Here is a 20,176-nt window from a genome sequence, read left to right on the forward strand (position 1 = left end):
GATTTGGGTTAGTACATACCATTTAATTATTGATAGAATATCACAGAAAATAGGCAACGTTATACAAAAAAGAGTTTAAGTGTATTTTAGTCGCATGAAGTAGTCGCTTAGAGTTTATGGCCGAATTAACCCAGTTAGATTAATCTGCGTATTTTGGCTAATTAATGAGTAAGGCTTGATTCACACTAGCAATCATAAATTGCAATTTACCTACTCGAGTTACATTTCAAAAGCTTACTTTAACAGATATCTTTCGAATGCTTTATTTAATTCTTGTTGTCCCATGACAGCTTTTGTGGAAATACCAAAGATCTTGCGCCTAAGAGTTGCATTGCAAGCAACAGTTATAGGTCTGATAGGCAATTCAAACACAACCATACTATTTCTTAAGGACATTATCTTTGATATCACTTTTTACTTAGTCTTATATAATGCCAACGCTTTATGCTTCATGTGAATCAAGCTTTACTCTATGTAGCAACAAATGCGGACGGCCGCGGGCGGCGGTTGCACTTGGGCGATATGTTCCAGATGCGTCACTTTGCGACAAACAGCGAAGATTGGCGTTTGATTGAGTCAATCCAGTAAAACTAGCGCTTGTTATGACGGGGAAATATCAAATGTCACAGTTTGTGAAATAACTCACTTAACATTCCCAGTAAGTACCTACTCGTAATATGCGGCTTGCAACTGCACTCATTATTACTTACATAAAGAGCACAGGGCACTAGTTTTGTTGCGAATTCTGAGATAGTGTCAATTAATGTCAATATCTTTACTGCAAGTGCCATTATAACCCGACCTGTCTTTAACGGTGAAAAGTTGAGAGCTCTGCGTTTATTATGAAATAATAGATTGCTTTAGTTTCCTTTGTTGCACAATAGAAATAGATATGATTTCATATAGTCCAATTTAAAAACTAATCTAGTTCCATAACGATCTTCTGCAGCAATATTTCTGACGCACTCTCGGATTTGTGAGCATATATTTACGGTTTCTTACTAATATTTGTAATGATTAACACTATTCTTCACTGTAATCACGAATCAACTCAATCGCACGCCAATTAGTTCTTTATTTTCGTCTACCACCACCCGCTGTTCCATCCTTTGCCGCCGCCGTAGCCGCCGCCGTAGCCGCCACCGTAGCCGCCGCCGTAGCCGCCGCCGTAGCCGCCGCCGTAGCCGCCTCCGTAGCCGCCTCCATAGCCGCCCCCGTAGCCGCCCCCGTAGCCGCCCCCGTGGCCGCCGGACCAGCCACTGCTGTAGGACGGCACTGTGTACACCACGCGGCGGTACACCGGCGAGGACCAGCCGCCGTGGAAGCCGCCGGCTGACGCCAAGCTCACCAAAAGCACCAAGGCGAGGGCGGTGAGCTGAAACAATTGAAAGATTTATAGACAAAGAACTAAATTCTCAAATGTAACCTACTTACATTGTTTCAAGTCAGTGACAGGATAGCGGATGAATTCCTTTACTTAGATACCTCTATTGTTCTAAATTAGTGCTTGAGTCGGATAAATTCAATACAATAGTGCTCTATGGGAAACTTTGACAGTTAGATACTCCAGAACATTGATCGTAAAGTTTATTAGATTCCGATGATTGATAAAAAAACGCGTAGTAGACACTACAAAAAAATTATTACACCTTGTTGACTACCACTTCCATTGTTATGAGAGATTAGATATCATGCGTGACACTTCAGAATAACCAATGCTTTTTCGTTAATCCTTAAATAATTGATTGAAAAATATATTTGTGGTGTACTACCAAAATTGAAATAAATTACATTGAGTGACTCAGAAATTATTTAAGAAGGCGAATAAAAACAATCTGATTTTGCAACTCACAATGAACTTCATGTTGATGTCAGGGTTCGCGATTCAGTATGTTCCGCCTAATGCGTCCTGCGCTTATATACCTGCACCTTGATGACGGTGCCTAATGTATGCAGTCATCAAAACTTTAGTACTGCCCATACTGCATAATTTTGGTATGATGCGCAGGAGGCTGGGCTGCGCGCATCTAATTATATGTAACTCTATCTGTTTGACAGTTAGTAAGGTTTTCACGCCTAAACCGACAACCTGTCTCGATGAACTTTGGTATACAAATAGAATAGGAAAAGAATAAAGCTATCATTCAAAATAAATATTAAAAACCCATACTTTCATACTTTATTATTCATTTAATATGTTTTCAGAAGCCTCTAACTTAGGATCTACTTACGATATAAAATTTCGTTGGCTATCGCATTTGCAAGAACGGTATATTATCACATATTCAATTAAATTACATAGATTGTATATTTACGTAATCGAAACCGCAGAACAGATTTTTATGTAAATTGGTTTTTATTTTGATATTATGTGAAACCTTGAAGAAAAGAATAGGATTTTCCCAGACGAAGTTGCGTGCCCCACCTAGTAAGTTTTACGTTTAACGTTTAAGACTATTAATGCTTATTATAGGTTTGTTATTAGGTATCGTAATTACTTAATGTACTACAATGTTAGCGTTTAATATTGCCGAGCTTTGTTTTCTGTACGGTTTAATTCAGCGCCGCCTTAGTTGTGACCACGTAGAATTACTTCATCAAACACGTCGTACCTATGCTAAAATGAAAGACGTGCAGACTATGAATTGCCTAGTATAACCTTCTAGGTGAACAATAATCTAGGACCTAGATCTAGGATGAGTAAGTTCCAAATATTCTCACTCATAAATAAACATGCAAACCATATTCGTATTCGTAGTGAAGGTCAATATCTACCTAGATGCTGCTATTATGTGCTTTAACATTTTTTATTAGACTTCGACTCCCAGTTCTATCTTCCGCTAGACCTTAAAACCTAATGCTTATTTTGTAGGTATTTTTCAACATCTAATTATTTTAATAAAAAAGATAACTTATTGAATCATAATAAGCACCTTTCAATGCATCCGCGTAGCGCTTTATTGTCTTGCATTATGTTAGTATCTGTGGCATTGGACTCTATGAATTTAACTACTTCGATATTTTCGACGAATCGAGATGATGACTTTGTTTGATTGATCCCAGTTTGATTAGAGTATTGCAGCCTTCAATAAACTTAGGCTCCAGAGGTATGTTTAAGTTTCGTTTTGGTGACCCATAAAGCTGGCACTACGATTTTATTCGATTCCGTTTTTAAGCTTTAACTGGTAGGTAAGAAGAATCTTTAAAAAAATCCATATTGACAAAGTTAAGTGACCTTTTCTTATACTCGTATGATAAAAGACGACTGGAATTTCATTTTTACACCTCATTACAAGCTTATTAATTTCCTCTACTTAGCGGTCTGCACGATTCATAAATCACCGCACTTTGTCACAAAGGTGACAGCGTGGCCCGGGCGGTTGCCTCGTGAGTTTTAATTGCACCTTCGTCTGCCCTCGGGCAGAACAACATTGTAATGTCTTGGTGTGATTATTTTAAGCATAACTAAAGTTATGTTTTTGTTGCAAAATAGCATTTATTACACCTACAAAAGATCTCACAGGGTAGAGCTAGTTATGCAGTCGCCTGTACATGGTTTTTTATTTCCTATTTGGTGTGTGGTCTAAAAATCTTGTGTGGTCCCTTTTGGGCGTTCCTATGATTATTTTACAAAACTTTTGATTTTAAAGAAGGCTCTAGAACAAATATCCGTAGGTTATTAAAGGGATCCTAAGAATCATGATTGTATTGTATAACTTTGGTTTGAGATGAATGAAACGTAACTGCTCTCATTTATTTTGTAACGTTCCATGCTGTTTCACACCTGCGTGTTATACCTAAGTTACTTGTTGAGTATTACTTTATCTTCTTCGGAAAATTAAATGTAGATTTATAAACGAAGCTATTTCGTCTATTCGGTATGCATTTTATTAGCTGTAAATAAGGATATCCGTAGTTTATTAAAATTTATGGCCGCGTGGGCGAAACCGCATGCAAAACTGATGCATTATATTTTCATCTTATTTAAATTATGAATATAAAACTAATTGTTATATACATAAGTTTAGACAATCCGATTAATTATACAAATGAAATACAACCTCTACCTAACAAAGTGGCTCACTTTAAAAATAGACAAATGAATATCATCATTCGAGCTAATTAATTTCTTAATGCATTTTTTAAGAATACTAATTAAATAAATAAGTTGTTCTGCAGCCGCAATAGACCTTGGGCGTTTGATGATTTATGCTTAAATATTGATGAACGTAGCCTGGATTGATTTAAGAATTAATCCGGGATAGCTGCCGATTCGATGCCCGCCGGGAGCAAATGCTAATAGTGTGTAGTTATGTGTAGTTACTATCCTAGTAATATGTTCTTGAAGAAAGTTCACTTTTATCTAGACGTCAAACTCTAATTTGTTTGAGAAGTTATTGTTTTTTAATACTCATATAAATAAAATATTTCGAAATTGGCATAAGATTTCTGGAATACATACAATAAAACGATTCTTAAAACCTTAGCTTAAAATTCTAGTCGTAAATTCACAGTACTGACGCAATAGAGGTCTACCACGCAGAGTAGAGCTTCTGAGTGAACTTCTTGAGCTTGGTACTAAATTCTAACATACCTACTTATATTTTTTGTACACACGAGCTGTGTAATCGTGATATTGAATGACGTGGTAATTTAATGATCTAGCACAAAGTGCACTTCTTTGACCAAATGCATATGATTTAGAGAGGAATAAATTATTATTTTTTCTGATATCTTTAGCACTAATTATCATCAAGCATTAATCCTCTTCGCAATTTCAAGGTGACGGTAAAATATGATTTAGTGAGAACTGGCCACTCTTACAGATGACACAAGTTTGGCCTTAGTGTGACTTCGTAAATAGCATTAAAGATGCCAGAAACAAGGTCTTGCTCAAGCGATGCTCTGGTTAATCGGCTTTATTGCGGTTTTATTCATCACACATTTATAACGAGGATATTATCGATACTCGTATGTTACGGATCATCCAATAAGGCTAACGATTTTCAAAAGTAAAGAAATCCTTGCTTTGATTTCTTGGGTGAAAGTTAATATTTTCACGCTGTTTTCTTATACACTGAAGACGAATCTTGTTTACGAAATCTCGTAAGTGCACATACATTTTATATAAAATCAACACCGCAACTACCAGCAGCCGAAACCAATTATTAAATCTGGTAATTTTAATCGCTACCGTAACTGCGTCGTTAAGTTTAAGAGCCGCTGTAAAGTCAGGGAATCAACAATGAAACATTTTGTAATTTAAATTAATTTATTTAACTTAATTATTCACCATCCTGAGGCATAACGAGACGCGGAGTACGATAATGGGACAGGTTTGACAACTGCGGCGGTCAACAATGGAGCGGAGTGGAGCACAGGAGCCGGCGCGTAGCTCTTCAAAACTGGAGCGGAATGCGCGTACGAACTGACGAGGGGAGCGTGGTGCGCGTGAGAGCTCAGCAGTGGAGCATGATGAAGACTGTGGGCGCTCAATACTGGAGCATGATGAAGGCTGTGAGAGCTCAACAATGGAGCAGAATGGAGACTGTGAGAGCTCAACAATGGAGCAGAATGAAGGCTGTGAGAGCTCAATAGTGGAGCAGAATGAAGACTGTGAGAGCTCAATAGTGGAGCAGAATGAAGGCTGTGAGAGCTTAGTACTGGAGCGGAATGCAAAGATGAGTGGCTCAGAAGTGGTGCTGAGTGAAGCGAGGCGTGGCTCAAGAGGGGCGCGTGATCGTGGTGTAGAGAAGCGTGGCTCAACAGAGACGCATGATCGTGGTGGAGCGACGCGTGGCTCAATAGTGGCTCATGGTGCAGGGACGCGTGCTCATAAGGCGAGGAGTGCAGAGACGCGTGGCTGTACAGTGGAGCCGAGTGAATTGGCGCAGCACTCAGTACTGGAGCGTGGTGGAGCGACGGGCTCAGCAGCGGAGCGGAGTGAAGCGAAGCTGAGCTGAGAAGTGGTGCAGAGTGTAGTGGTGCGTGGAGAGCTGGCGCGGAGAGCAGACCGCCCGGCTCGCCGTAGATGCCGCGCTTGTCGCGGGCCGCCGCCACGGCTGACCATGCCAGAAGTGCACAAATCTGAAACGAAATAGTTATTGAATGTTAATAATGTATGTTTTATAGTATTTTAGTAAAGCAACAAACAAGTAATATGACTCATAAGAGAAGATTGGCAGAACAACGGAATGTCCCCATAATTTTAAAAACCATAATATTTTATGGACATTAATTGAATGATTTCCTCATTCAAGAAAGGGTAGACTGAAGCAATAAATATTTATTATTATGAATTACTTGAGTGCTTCGTCACATCCGAATTTAATTCCGATCTAGTGAAACCATTTCTCATAACCATAAAGTTGTCGCATATACGCAATTCGGCTTTGAACTTATGAATGCGAATGTCCAATAACTTAGTTTAGTCTAATATGTGTACACGCGGTGTTTGGAGACGGTGAGGCCAACTTTACTCGGCCGCACACTAAAGTAACCAAAATATGTAATATCGATGACTTGCTAATGTTGTTTACGTCCTGCGAGCAGCAAACAAATGTTGAATAAACTTTATTTGCATACAAGCGGTTGAGTCAAATCGGTAAATTGTGTGTTTACCAAATCAACTAAACAGGTATTGGACCAGCATCTTAATGATTTAATCGCGCCTACTTTTTTTACAACTATTATCCTTATCAACTGGTAATTTCCCCAGGATTAAAATATTTCATTGCCACATTTTAAAGTCACTTATTGATCATCACTTTAAAGCAGGTACATACTCGTACCATTAAATTTGTGTCATAAACCATTAAATCTCAATATTTTTACGTTTGCTTGCTAACTTGCAACTTGTAATTTAATTGGAAAACTATTCGAATGTTTTCTAGTAACATATCAATTTAACTCTACTTTTTATATTATCCTAAATTGACTGATTTATTAAAAAAGCAAAAACAAAGGGCACTTACAAAAAGTTTCATTTTATCGTGTTGCTCAGCCTGTGTCTATTCCGATATATCGTCGGCATATTTTGGAATCGCTTATATAGTCAAAATGTAATAAATTCCACCATTTCGTAAGGGTCACCCCGGCTTCTAAGATGGATACGGTAATTTAAGTACGATGTTATAAATATTGTGATGAAATTTTAATGAAATATTGGCCCAATGTCGAGAGATCTATTATTGATTGGCTCATTTGATGAAATTGGATTACTTTAAACGCTATGAGATACTTTAATTACTGGTATAGGTCGATATAAGGATTTAATAGTTTTGAATGAAGTTAAAACAAAGAACAGAGAAATCTATAAATAAACCGCTGATATCGGATAGTATCAAACAACAAAAAAAGTTCGTTTTATGTCAAGTATTTGGTTCCCAATTTTCTATTATTCTTCACACATACAATAGATTGTCTTATAAAGTTGTGTCGGCAAAGTCTTATGCAGGTAACACACACGTCAATCTTGTGTCAGGCACTCACGACTCGTATGTTTGTAAATAACACTTATAACCTTAATGGATAAATCATAATAATAACTGCACTGAGTGCTAATGAATTCGGGGTATGAGGCTATTGTCGAAACTGTCTCCAATCTCTAATTTATTTAGCTAAGGTAAGTGCCCCCTACTTCGGTATATTAAGGCTCTTACGACTTTAACATTTTATTTAAAAATAACCAAGCATGATATCAGTATGAAAGCTTTTGTATGCTAAACTTTGGTCTTTTGACAGTAAGTTAATACATCATTTATAGTTATATAGTTTGAACTTTTTTTTATATTAATTGTTCTGCGGACCTCTTGTTTGGATCCTGTTTCGTGACAAAATTTTGCTCTGTTTCTAAGTTCGTGAACTCATGTCCCCTATTTCGGGATAAGGTTTTATGCATACAGTTAGGATATTTTAATAATGATTAAGGGTTTAATAAATTTAAAAACGATAACGATAAGAAATAATGTGTCTAGTATAATATTTTGATTTGTTAATTCTAACAATATGTGAAAATATTTATATATCCATTAGAAATATAGAGGGGGGGGACTTAACCCCCCCCCCCCCCTCGTACCCATAAAATTTTGATTTGTTATTTCTAGCGATATGTGAAAATATTTATATAACCATTAGAAATGTGGGGGGACTGAACCCCCCCCCCCTTTGTACCCATAAAATTTTGATTTGTAAACCCCCCCCCCCCCCCCTTCTCCCCATAATCCCACCCCTGGAGCTGTTTCAAGTGAGGGTAGCGCCCCCCCCCCCCCCCCCTGAAAATAACCCCAGATACGCCAATGACTCATAATAAAAGTAAGTAATTAATTAATTTCTTAGGTAGGTAAGTATGAATAACTAAAAAATATGTCGATTTCTTTGATGGTGTGTGTCATAAAAGTACCTAACACCATACATTTATATATCACGAACTTGGAAAAAAGTAACAATAATACGGTTCCTTGTTTCGTGATACTGATTATTCCAAATTCCCCAGGTAAAATTCATGGATTATTGTCTTAAAATTGGTCATATATGTGAACTTCAAACTCGTGTCATATAAATTCTAGTGAACGAAACATATACCGAATTTAGGTCACGAGAAACTTAAATAAATGCATTATTTGTTTCATAACTTACATTTAAATTATCATAAATAATTATTTAAAAACCAAGGATCAAAATGTTATCCATAATATCCTTGAATCGGTAGTGTCACGAAATAGGGGACACATGAAAAATAATATGTACGCTATTTCGTGAGTCAATTAATCGCAATTTTAAAGGAATTCTACGTTTTCATATAACTTTTTTCTAAGCCAAATCAATTGTCAAGGAACACATGAAACCACTATTACAAGTTTTATTTAAATGGACGTTCCTTCGCCTTTTTATAAGCTTAAGAAGTTGGAGCGCTAACCTTACGGTGAGAGCAACCTTTGCAAGCCGCACGGCTGTTTTTGGCTCTCTGAGTGTTTGAAGCTTCGTATTACTCTCATTTTTGGCGCCACAATGCTGGTACTTGGTTTTATAGATAGCTTAAATAATAGAGTTTTTGCAGTAATGAAGAATTTTTATAAATAATATTCCATTTGCTTATTATTTGAGCTAGAAAAAAAACTTACGAACTTACGTACTATCACGAACTAGTAGCCGTTTACCTTATTCATTAACTAAAATCTACGTAGTGGAAAATTGATCGATTTTAATCAAGTATTCAGTGCAATTTCAGCCGAAGTAAATAAATTAAGGAAAAATTTAAATATGTTCAGAGTTAAATGGTATTCTGAAGTTACTTTTTTGGTCAACTGACTTTCGAAATAGTAGAAGAATCATTCGATGTTGTTATCAACATCGCACTGGCATAATCAGCTTATTAAGATTACGGTTAAGTGAATCTGGTACACTTTGAAGTAACCGGTGCAAAGGTCTTCGCGAAGGCCGCCGTGGGCAGGAGACAGGCCGCCAAATGTCAATAGGACCTTACACTCCTGACCTATGGTAGGTTTCCTTAGGTATTTCAAACATTCCTACGGTTTTATTTACTTGATCTTCCAGTGTTTTTTGTCGGTTTTTTTCATCACGTGCAATAAAACGTTTTCCTCTTACGAAATCTATGAGCACTGTAGCAAAAATTGATATTTTTTAGTCCTTGCGCTAGTCATCACGGAAACCATGTGTAAATGCTACTCTTCTAAGGCTTTTTATAGCTGTTGCTCCCGTTATTAAATGTAAGTAATTTATGTTTAGGTCTGAAACATACGTGCGCATGATTACCACGGTTGTTTGCGTAACCCTCGCCACTGTACTAAAGCTGTCGGCTCTTAATATCCTACTACGAGACATGTCTTGTCTTGGGGGTATACTTCGAAACCTCATTAACGTAACTCAACTCTATCTGCCTCCCTCTTTCATACAGCGAGTGAGGGAATCACATAGAGTCAATATTACCGAAATCGTATTACAGAGTAACTTGAATGAGACCCGTATTGTAAATTATATGTGCGAAAAGGCAGGTGTTTTGCTTGCTCTTTAAGAAAAAGGAAACAAATATTCTGCTTATCGCTTAGGAATTGTGTGTACCTATGTGACCTCTTGAATCAGATTCGGAAAACCTACAAATAAATGTTTTGATCAACTTGTTGTCAGGTCAAGTTGACCTTTTATCCTGCATACATCTTTATAAGGACACAACGCCAAAACACACGATGCTGCAATATGATATGTCACGTACTTTTAACACAGAGTCCTATAAATTCATGGTGTAAACATGTACACATTGTCTAAAAAACACGTTGGACCAGTTAAGTGTGTTAGTGCAGTGTCGCAAAACCACATGCGCGGGCGCCACGCCCTGTGCAATATTTCCTTATGTGTCCAGCTGCATGCTACATATTGTACCACCATTAAGAATTGCGCTTGCACAATGCGCGCACCAACAGTAAACCGTTTAAAACTTGCTCTGGCGATAGAACCAAGGCTTTGTAGATGTTGCTCATAATTCAAGGTTTCCTCAAATTAGACCAGTGCATGATTTCTCATCCTTTTCTAAAAATTTGGCAGAAAATGAGAAGAACACAAAAAACCATCCTTAATCCACAAGTCTGTTGAAATTCATTCTAATAAATGCACATGATACTCGTAGATTAATTATATTAAATAAAATATTTAGAAAAACATTTATTTAATTGGCAACATATGGTCTAATTAAAGGACAAATATTGAAAGAATTGAGATTTATGGCGGATAATGCTCGTATTGCACTGAGTCGACAAATTGTACGCCATTATAAAATTGCCACGCCAAAATTGGAATCAGGGGAAATATAAACATCGAATTACTTAAGCTCAAAGTGGTGAACGAGTAAAGCATAGAATAAAACGTATAATAATGAACCTTACCATCATCACAATTTACCTACCATCTTATTTCCGTCTTGTCTTATCGGCGTTGGTATCATCTCCCTCCAATAAGATACATTGACACGATACCCTTTATTTAGGTTTTGGTAGTACGGTAAATCTTTAATGTGACTAAAAAAAGAAAGAGGTATAATTAAAACAGCATTGAATAATACATGAAGACCGAAGTCCAAATGGGTTGAAGATGAATAAAGCGTATCTATCTATCATACGTTGCCTGCACGTCTAAGGTTTATATTGACGAAGATTTAGTGGTAGTTTTCCTTCTACACTTTTCATTCATTTTCGACAGGTATGTGCGCTATGTCCATCGTATGTAACTCGATTAAATCTGCCCGCGCGCAGATCGGCGGCAGGTTTGCATACAAGGCAACAGAGCTTGTCAATTGCGAAGCGCGACATGGATCCGTTACTATGTCAACAAACAAGCGTGTGTTTCAAGTTTTATTATTTTCTTTAACTTTTCCATTTATTTTTCCCAAACAAAGTCAATCCACTTTTAATAAAATTTGAGTTTTCAGGAAACTTCTCTATGGGGTGTATAATACTCAATTACAATGATAGAAATAAATTGCATCGATAAATAAATGTTACAAGAAGTGGTAAAGATTATTGATTGATTGTTATTTCCAAATGATATTTCTATGTTTACCTCCTGAAAGCATCGTTATCATTTTGGGTACATTACATTTGATAGATAGATATATGGCTTATTTGCAAAACACATTAGAATATTTTAGAATAGAATAGAATATTTTTTATTGATGTAATACAATGTAACATTTTATATTGAAACCCTGGCTCCTAAACTAGTGTAAACTGTATTTCAGGAGCCAGTGTCTTCCCAATAGGTGAATACAGACAGTTGTTAATATATATTACACATCTCAAAGTACATAATTACTCGATTTTTTTTTCTTATTATGGTGAAGTTAAATTAAATTTAGCAACCCAGTGTGTGTGTGTATGGTGTGGTGTGATGTGGTGTGATGTAGTGTGGTATAGTGTGTGTGATGTGGTGTGGAGTGTATGTAAGTGTATAGGTATAGATTAGTATGTGTGTGTTGTTATTGATATCTAGCGCAAGGGTATTAGTAAATCTTCAATATCATGTGGATCACACTGTAGTAGATATTTAGCAACTAAGTTTTTATATGTATTATTGTTTATACTTCCGTCAATCTTAAGTTTGGTGTTAATTTTAGAATAGAGCGTTGGTGCCAGGTAATTAAAGAACCTCTGGGCATGCCGGCTTTTGACTCTAGGCCTCAAACAGCGATTATTCCTCTTTGTTGTGTTACACTGAGGTATGGCAGTAGTTCGATGCCATCTACGTACACACTGGTAAACGAACAGTTTGCGCACTGTTAGTACCCCAGCTTTTTCATATAACAAGACTGTAGGGTGCCGCTTCGGAAGAAACAGCAGGACTTTCAACACTGCTCTTTGAGCTCTTTCTAGTTGCAGCAAATGTGTTGTGGCTGCACCCCCCCACGCACAGATACAATAAACTAATAGGCACTCGCAGAGCGCTTTATAAGTTTGCATTAGAAGCGTTTGTTTTGTAATATTTGCACATCGTATGTACGATAGAATATGTTGGAAACTTCTCTTTTTAAAACCATTTGTAACCGTATTCTGGCAAATAAATGATTTATTATTATTATTATTATTATTATTATGGTCAGCAATGTTACGGAGATTTTTAAATAAATAAATTAGTTTCCTGGTTCTTCCAGCCATTAGAGACACGTGATGGTCCCATTTTAATTTGTCATCAATTGTAACACCTAAATATTTAATGCTACCGACACGATCCAATAGGGGACAGGCGCATGGCGGCTCTTGAATTCTACGATTACGATTGCATGGATATGTGTGCACTGCAATTGCAAGTGAAGTAGTTGGCTCTGATGCCTTGGTCTTGCTGAAGCAAAGATATTTAGTCTTTTCCACATTCAAAGATAACAAGTTATCTTCAAGCCAAGCAGTGACATTACTTAAGCCGATTTCAGCAATCTCTCGCACTTCATTCCAGTTGGGTCCATGGAATATGAGAGCAGTGTCATCTGCAAACATATAGATGTCCGCATGAGGCAGCTGCATTTTACATAGCTCGTTTATGTAGACTAAAAACAAGGTTGGCCCCAGCGTGCTGCCCTGCGGTACACCGTAGCTACAGAATGCACCGCCGCTCACACACCCATTAACCCGCAGACATTGAGTTCTACCACTCAAATAGTCCTCAAACCAGTTGTGCGCCACACCTCTGACACCCATATTCTCCAAGCGCTTAAGTAGAATAGGGATGGAGACTGTATCAAAAGCCTTCTGTAAATCAAGAAACGCGCCGATACATCTCTCCCCCGTATCTAGATAGCCAGATATTTGCGAGCACAAAGTCAAGACCGCATCTTCTGTAGATTTATTAGACCTAAAACCAAACTGGTTCTCAGCTAAAAGTTTGTTACTCTCCAGATAGCCAATCAACCGTTTATTTACTAGTTTTTCCATAACTTTTGATAAAGTAGTGAGTAGAGATATTGGCCTGTAGTTTGTAGGTAGTTTTTTATCACCTGCCTTAAATATGGGTGTAACGATGGCTTTTTTAAATAGCAAAGGAAAGACTCCATTTTCAAAGCTTAAGTTACACAAATGACAAATGGGATCCAGTAGCAAGTGTCTAAGTCGCTTAATCATTTCGGTAGTAATATTGTCCCATCCCGAGGCGCAACCCACAAGAAGCAAAAAGTAAGATTAATAAACACAGGAGTAGCAGGAATGATATAGTACATTACAAAGAGTAAGAAAGAAAATCCTGCGCCCTAGGGTATAAGTGTGCCGCAGCGATGCAAAAAAGCAGAGAGCTCAGTGTAGACACTGCCCTAAAATGAGCAGAACACTGATTTTCAGCTCTTGCTTGAAAAAAAGAAGGAAGACGCACGAGAATGGTAGAGAATAAGGTGGTGAAAATGTTGTACTATTGTAAACCTACGTAAATATCAGAAATTAGGGAAATGCAATAATTATAACTATTGTTCTTATATGGTTCATACATACATACACTATCTGTCTATGAAAATGAGTATGAGACTTAATAGTGTAAAATGGAGAATTTAGTTACTTTATGTCCAAGGTTTTATATCAATAATTTTACATGGCTGAAATGATGATGACGATGAATAATATAATATTTTTACATAAATAATAAAATTAATAAATGAAATCATATCCACTCAAGCCACCACAGGCTATCTCCGCCTCCCAGGCATAAGTGCTTTAGGCAACTGAATCCGCGTCATTTCCTTTTGTGCATCAAGTATTATTAAATTTGCAGTAGTTATTGCAATAATAAAGTTAGATCGCCAAATCCATTACTATTACTTAGTATATTACATATTCTGCAGGCAGTACGGATTCAAATACTAAACTTGCCATTCGATAAATCTTAACGTTTTTCGCTAATTGTCCAGGGTAGGTAGTCGTGGGTTTTTACGAAGCGTTGCGACTTGCGATTCAGCCGGTGATAGTTTCGACATAATTTCGACATTTCCACCAGATGGCGTTGCGACACGCAGGCTTCCGGGCCCGGAGCGGCTTCCGGTTGCGACAGCCTCCTAATACGTGTCCTGATCAATGCCATAATAGAGACAAGTTTAGTAACTCCCATAGGAATTTGGAGACACTTTTTGTAGGTTACTTACATTACTTTAGATGTGACATTAATGTGATTGCTATACATATTGACAAAGCGTTATTTTCTACCTCATTTACGAGTTGTTATGTATTGTAGAAATTCAACTGAGCGGTGATATAATTTTCAGTAGATTCTTACGCGTTAGGAACTAAACAAAACAATTTTTAATTTTTCGTAGCTGTTGTATAAACAAAATCATAAGATTTGTTATTCATTTATGAAGTATTCCAAAAATACATTAGTTAAGCTCTTCAGAAATAGTCGATATTGACTGGACTATAGGTGTACTTACTCGTTTTCTTAAAATGTGAAACACTTCTCGTGCTACGTACGAACGAAGGTGTGCTAGTGCAGTGTCGGAGTACTATATAACTGCTGCCTATGGTTACACTATGTTTATGGGAGTTAAATACTACTGTTACATGTAATGAGGATCATTTCGATTTTTAGCTGTGAATGCAGATTTATAGGGCTAAGAAATCCTTAATACACAGTCCAAAAATTTTTGTTCTACGACAAAAATTGACGAAGTTATGGCCAAATTACTAAAAAAGTTCACTGACCGCCCGGCGCGGGGACGATGACGTCACTATATCCGATCCGAACGCTGCCGGCGTACTGCGTGGATAGAAAATATTTTTTTCTAGACAAACTATCAGTTTTAGAGAAAAACTTGTAATGACATTTATTCATCAGAATAAAGTAGGCTATCGATAGGTAATTTTTAAAAATAGAAATTGTGAAAAATAACGCAAAAAATCCATACGCTCATACGATTCAATGGAACGCAGAGACGCGATTGGGGTCTCCGCGGTGGTATATTTGGCGATTTATTCAAATAAAGTGTTCATAAGTGTTGTCTTCTTCCAAGTAAAATATAAAAATGTATAAGTATTAATTTATTTACTTCTAACAATAAGGTATAGCTGAGGCAGATACACTCTGCCTAGGCTACAAGACATTGCTATGAAGATCATTTCGATGTACACGCAATACCTACCTATTATTTAGTTTTTCTGAGTTAAACCTACGTACCTACCTATCTATTCGCCGTTCCCATGGGCGGGCCAGCTGCTGCAGGAAAGGACAGCTGCTCCCTCCTGGAAATCTATTTAATCTTAGCCTAGAAGCTGGGTATGACTCCCCCGCCCCCCTCCTCTCCCCAGGTCATAAGCTGGGCATGACTTCCCCCTCGGCCAGAAGTTGGGTATGATTTAACCCCCCCCCCCCCCCCCCCCCCGGCCCGAAACTGGGTATGACTTGACTGACCCCTCCCCCTCCCCCCAGGCCAGAAGCTGGGTAAGGCTTGCCCCTCCCCCAGGCCATAAGCATAAGCTGGATATGACTCCCCTTCGGCCAGAAGCTGGGTATGACACCCCCCCATGCCAGAAATGCCAGAAACTGGGTATGACTTGACCCCCCCCCCCCTCCCCCCAGGCCAGAAGCTGGGTAAGGCTAGCCCCTCCCCCCAGCCCATAAGCATAAGCTGGGTATGACTCCCCCTCGGCCAGAAGCTGGGTATTACATACCCCCCCCCCCCAGGCCAGAAACTGGGTATGACTTGTACCCCCCCTCCCCCCAGGCCAGAAGCTGGGTAAGGCTAGCCCCTCCCCCCAGCCCATAGAAACTGGTTATGACTTGACCCCCCCCCCCTCCCCCAGGCCAGAAGCTGGGTAAGGCTAGCCCCTTCCCCCAGTCCATAAGCATAAGCTAGGTATGACTCCCCCTCGGCCAGAAGCTGGGTACTTACCCCCCCCCCCAGGCCAGAAACTGAGTATGACTTGCTCCTCCCCCCCTCCCACCAAGGCCAGAAGCTGGGTAAGGCTTGCCCCTCCCCCCAGGCTATAAGCTGGGTATGACTTATCCCCTCCCCCCCAGGCCAGAAACTGGGTATTATTAGCATCATATTATGTATTATTATGTTCAATACAAACAATCATTAAGTTACACTCACCCCAACCGCGTCTCCGCATTGCATCGAATCCTATGAAAATGTGGTTTTTGGACATAGCGATAATTATTTTTCACAATTTTTATTTTCAAAAATTACTGGTCGATAGGTTACTTTATTTTGATGAATAAATGTTATTAAAAGTTTTTTTCTAAAACTGATAGTTTAGCTGGAAAAAAATATTTTCCATCCCAATAGTACGCCGGCTGCGCTCGATTCGGATATAATGACGTCACGCGGCCCTGCGTACGTTGACTTTTAGCGGCAAAAACGGTCTATGTTTATTACTTAATATCTTCGTAAGTAATGGTCCGATTTGGATAATTCAAAAAGATATATCTTTCTTATGTCTTAAAGATTAACGTAGATACTAGTTTTATTGAATTTTCTACAACAGTACTGATCCTCATTATCGAGTTACGTACGATTAGCGTCGAAGTAAGGACTGGGCGAGGCCCTCTTGCGTTAGAATGTTTAAATATGGTGAATAAGCATTTTCTTGCATTTTTTCTGTTCATTATGTATGCTCTCTCTAATGAGATTTAGCTCATTATGTTCTAGGACATCTAACTTGAAATAAAATGAGTGATTGCGCAAAAGCTTTGTCACTCATTTTCTGTTAGTGACTTATTGAATTACGGGTACCTACTCAATTCTATTTTTGTCTGATATATTATGAAGTTTATTAACACTAAATTGTTCAGTTTTCTCATTCTTTTTTGATAGCTGTTGTGGTGCAGAAGCCGGGGTGATGTTCGGTGCCTGACTTTCCAGAAGCTAACAGTTACCTACTTCAATAATAAACGTATTTATGAGTATTTCTATGTTGCCACTTAACTTCAGGATAGGTAAAAAGAAACGACATATAACTTTTATCAGTATAATTAAAAATATTACACACCAAGCGCTCCAAGCTTACTAATTTGGCACTAACATCCAATTGTCAGGTTAACCCTCAATGCCAGCCATGCCCCAAGCCCAGCAGTGGGGCACCGTAGTGCACGGGAGCGCTGTAGGCCACGCTATGGCTGAGTAGGGGCGCGGAGGCGATTCCGTGGCCGTAGTAGCCATGGCCGATGCCAAGACCGTGTCCGTAGCCGAGGCCGAGGCTGTGTCCGTAGCCGAGGCCGTGTCCGTAGCCCAGGCCCACGCCGTGGTTGTAGAGGCCCAGGCCGTGGCCGCCGTAGACGCCGGCGCTGACCAGCGGCGCGCTGTGGCCCAGCCCGTAGCCCAGCCCGAGGACGCCTCGTTTCTCGTTCTTTTTCTCTTCTGCGCCGTAGACGACGGCCGTGGCCAGCAGGAGAACACACAGCTGGAAGGAGGATACCTGATATTAGTTATATGATATTAGTGATAAGCTCAATATTACCCATGGATGTTTATGTTACCAACTTTAATCGTAACCCTAGAGCGATTTTGCCGGGTAGGCTGAGGTAGAGTTTAGCCGGTAACTAACGGTTTAAGTTTAAAATGCGTCTATTTGGGCACTGATATTCTACGCTATTTTCAAAATTATTCCAAATCTCCATCAGAAAGTAGAGCAGTCAGAAACTAATTAAAATTATGTTTATCATAAAATTAAACTTGAAATTGAATCCTTATTGTTGCAGGTACGTCCTACGTTGGTTGCGAAACCGTCAATTTGCACCACGCCTGTTAGCGCCTGGGCGTGGGAACCGAACGTGAGTGAGCACTACCGAGCGGTACCTATAGTCAAACTGGTCAGCCATTATAAGTGTCATTTATGATTGATTCGTTCGTAAAATTATGTGAACTCACATCAGTAGGTATTTTAGTAATTTGCAGTAAGATCAAATGCGAACTACAGATTCTGTAATTCTTACGTACCATAATTTTGCACGTAATTTGACAAGTAGGTATTCTACGTCAAGGGCTATGGATATTATGCGTGATGTCGACTGCACATCGGAAAGCTCATTAAGTTAACAATCCCTATTGTTTTGTTGAAAAAAATGATGTGTCCAATAAAAATTGTTCCCGCAGTCATGGATATTCTTAATTACCTCTAGTTTATAAAGTTAATTAAGCGCTTGAAATTGAAAAAAAAAAACTATATCCACACTAATATTTTAAAATGAAAGATTTGACTGTTTGCTTATTTTGAATAGGCTCCGAAATAACTGAACAGATTAGAAAGATTCTTTCACCATTACAATCTTAAATTATTGCTGATGAACAAAGGCTTTATAATATTATTTTAAAAGGGCGTTCAGTCAGCAAGTTAATTTATAATTTTAATGTTACAACTTTATGATAATTACATTCTATTTACTACATCGGAAATCTGTAAAATACTGAACAAGATAAAGCTCATTGTTCATTGAGACGGGATCTTCGTGAGGAGGCGCGGCAGCCGTTATGATTCTAAACACTTGATAACACGTTACTAGGAATATTCAAACTTTGAATACGTTATCAGCTAATAGTTTAAATGTGCACACATTATTAAGTTGTAGAAGGAAATAACTAAGGAACAGCGACATTATTTTATGTGGTTGAGACCGCAAATATTGTGGAAGAGATAACTCTCATAAGATAGGTAGTTTGATATTCAATACACTGTTGGTGTATAATATCTTTTGGTTATTTTAACTCTTCCGACATCTTTTCTTCCCTTGAGCCACAGTTTTTAATATACAGTTGAGTATCTTTTTTGAGTTGCCACTGATAAGATTCAGGGTCACGTTTTTAAGTGATTACTATTCAATGTTTATTAAATCATTTAATTAGTTTTTCATTAAGTTTTAAAACTACGTGACATCAAATGAACAGTTTTTATTAAACGATCTAATAGGCATTGTTTGTAGGATACTCTTATGTGACTGTAGATGGGGAAATGTGTATAAAAACATACACTTTTATGAGACACTTAGCAATTATTTCACGAAGCTGTAGTTATGAACTTACCAATTTCATTAATAAAAAGGATAAGATAATGTATATATTAGGGTGATAACTAATAAATAATATTATAATGCTCTATATTATATTTTGGGGTTACTTTACATAAAACTGATCTAGAAAGAGGTAATTTTCGCAAAGTAAATAAATGATACTTACAGCAGCCTTCATATTGTCGGTGTGTGGAGGGTTAGCAGCAGACTATGCTCGGAAGGGCTCGGCGCGGCTTATAAGCGGCCGCCCTAGGCCCCCCTAGCCTGCCTACATCCTAGACCTAGGATAGGTACAGCCTGCCGCAATATTTGTGGATTTAATAAACCTGACGTTGCCAGGTTTCAAATATCCATTTCAAGATTATTTAAAGGTTTAATCCACCTAATTCAAATTCCACTGAAGCACTGAAAATTATCTTTTATACTCGTAGCTACGGAAATATACTCGTATTTTTTCATGAAATCTTTTTCGACCATTTGCCATTTTCGACCGCCTGTAACTTCGTTGTGGATAAAACTAGAAGGCTGAATTTTCATTAGCTATGCAGGCATTGTAAATACACGGTATATTTAAAATTTCATTCAATTTGAACCAGTAGTTTAAGAATTATAACGGGTCAAAGTTACTTAATTTTGTCACTCACTGACTCACTGACTCACTGACTCACTGACTGACTCACCGATCATCAAAATT

General features: G+C 38.2%; 3 protein-coding genes across 3 annotated transcripts; all 3 read right to left on the bottom strand.

The window, feature by feature from the left end:
• Positions 1-2: 2 nt before the first annotated feature.
• Positions 3-1,947, bottom strand: LOC135077927 (glycine-rich protein 3-like). The gene is made up of 2 exons (XM_063972457.1): positions 1,853-1,947; positions 3-1,375 (listed from the first exon to the last, which is right to left on the bottom strand). Exons 1-2 carry the CDS (start codon positions 1,862-1,864, stop codon positions 1,085-1,087), a joined length of 303 nt encoding a protein of 100 aa, XP_063828527.1. The 5' UTR covers positions 1,865-1,947; the 3' UTR covers positions 3-1,084.
• A 3,312-nt stretch (positions 1,948-5,259) lies between these two features.
• On the bottom strand, positions 5,260-7,017 carry LOC135077928 (pupal cuticle protein G1A-like). Its single transcript, XM_063972458.1, has 2 exons — positions 6,975-7,017; positions 5,260-6,087 (listed from the first exon to the last, which is right to left on the bottom strand). Exons 1-2 carry the CDS (start codon positions 6,984-6,986, stop codon positions 5,290-5,292), a joined length of 810 nt encoding a protein of 269 aa, XP_063828528.1. The 5' UTR covers positions 6,987-7,017; the 3' UTR covers positions 5,260-5,289.
• A 10,416-nt stretch (positions 7,018-17,433) lies between these two features.
• On the bottom strand, positions 17,434-19,736 carry LOC135077929 (glycine-rich protein-like). The gene is made up of 2 exons (XM_063972459.1): positions 19,649-19,736; positions 17,434-17,879 (listed from the first exon to the last, which is right to left on the bottom strand). The coding sequence occupies exons 1-2, from the start codon at positions 19,658-19,660 to the stop codon at positions 17,523-17,525; spliced, it is 369 nt and encodes a 122-aa protein (XP_063828529.1). The 5' UTR covers positions 19,661-19,736; the 3' UTR covers positions 17,434-17,522.
• Positions 19,737-20,176: the final 440 nt, after the last annotated feature.

Source organism: Ostrinia nubilalis, chromosome 14 (genome assembly GCF_963855985.1).
Source record: "Ostrinia nubilalis chromosome 14, ilOstNubi1.1, whole genome shotgun sequence".
NCBI classification, from domain to species: Eukaryota; Metazoa; Arthropoda; class Insecta; order Lepidoptera; family Crambidae; genus Ostrinia; species Ostrinia nubilalis.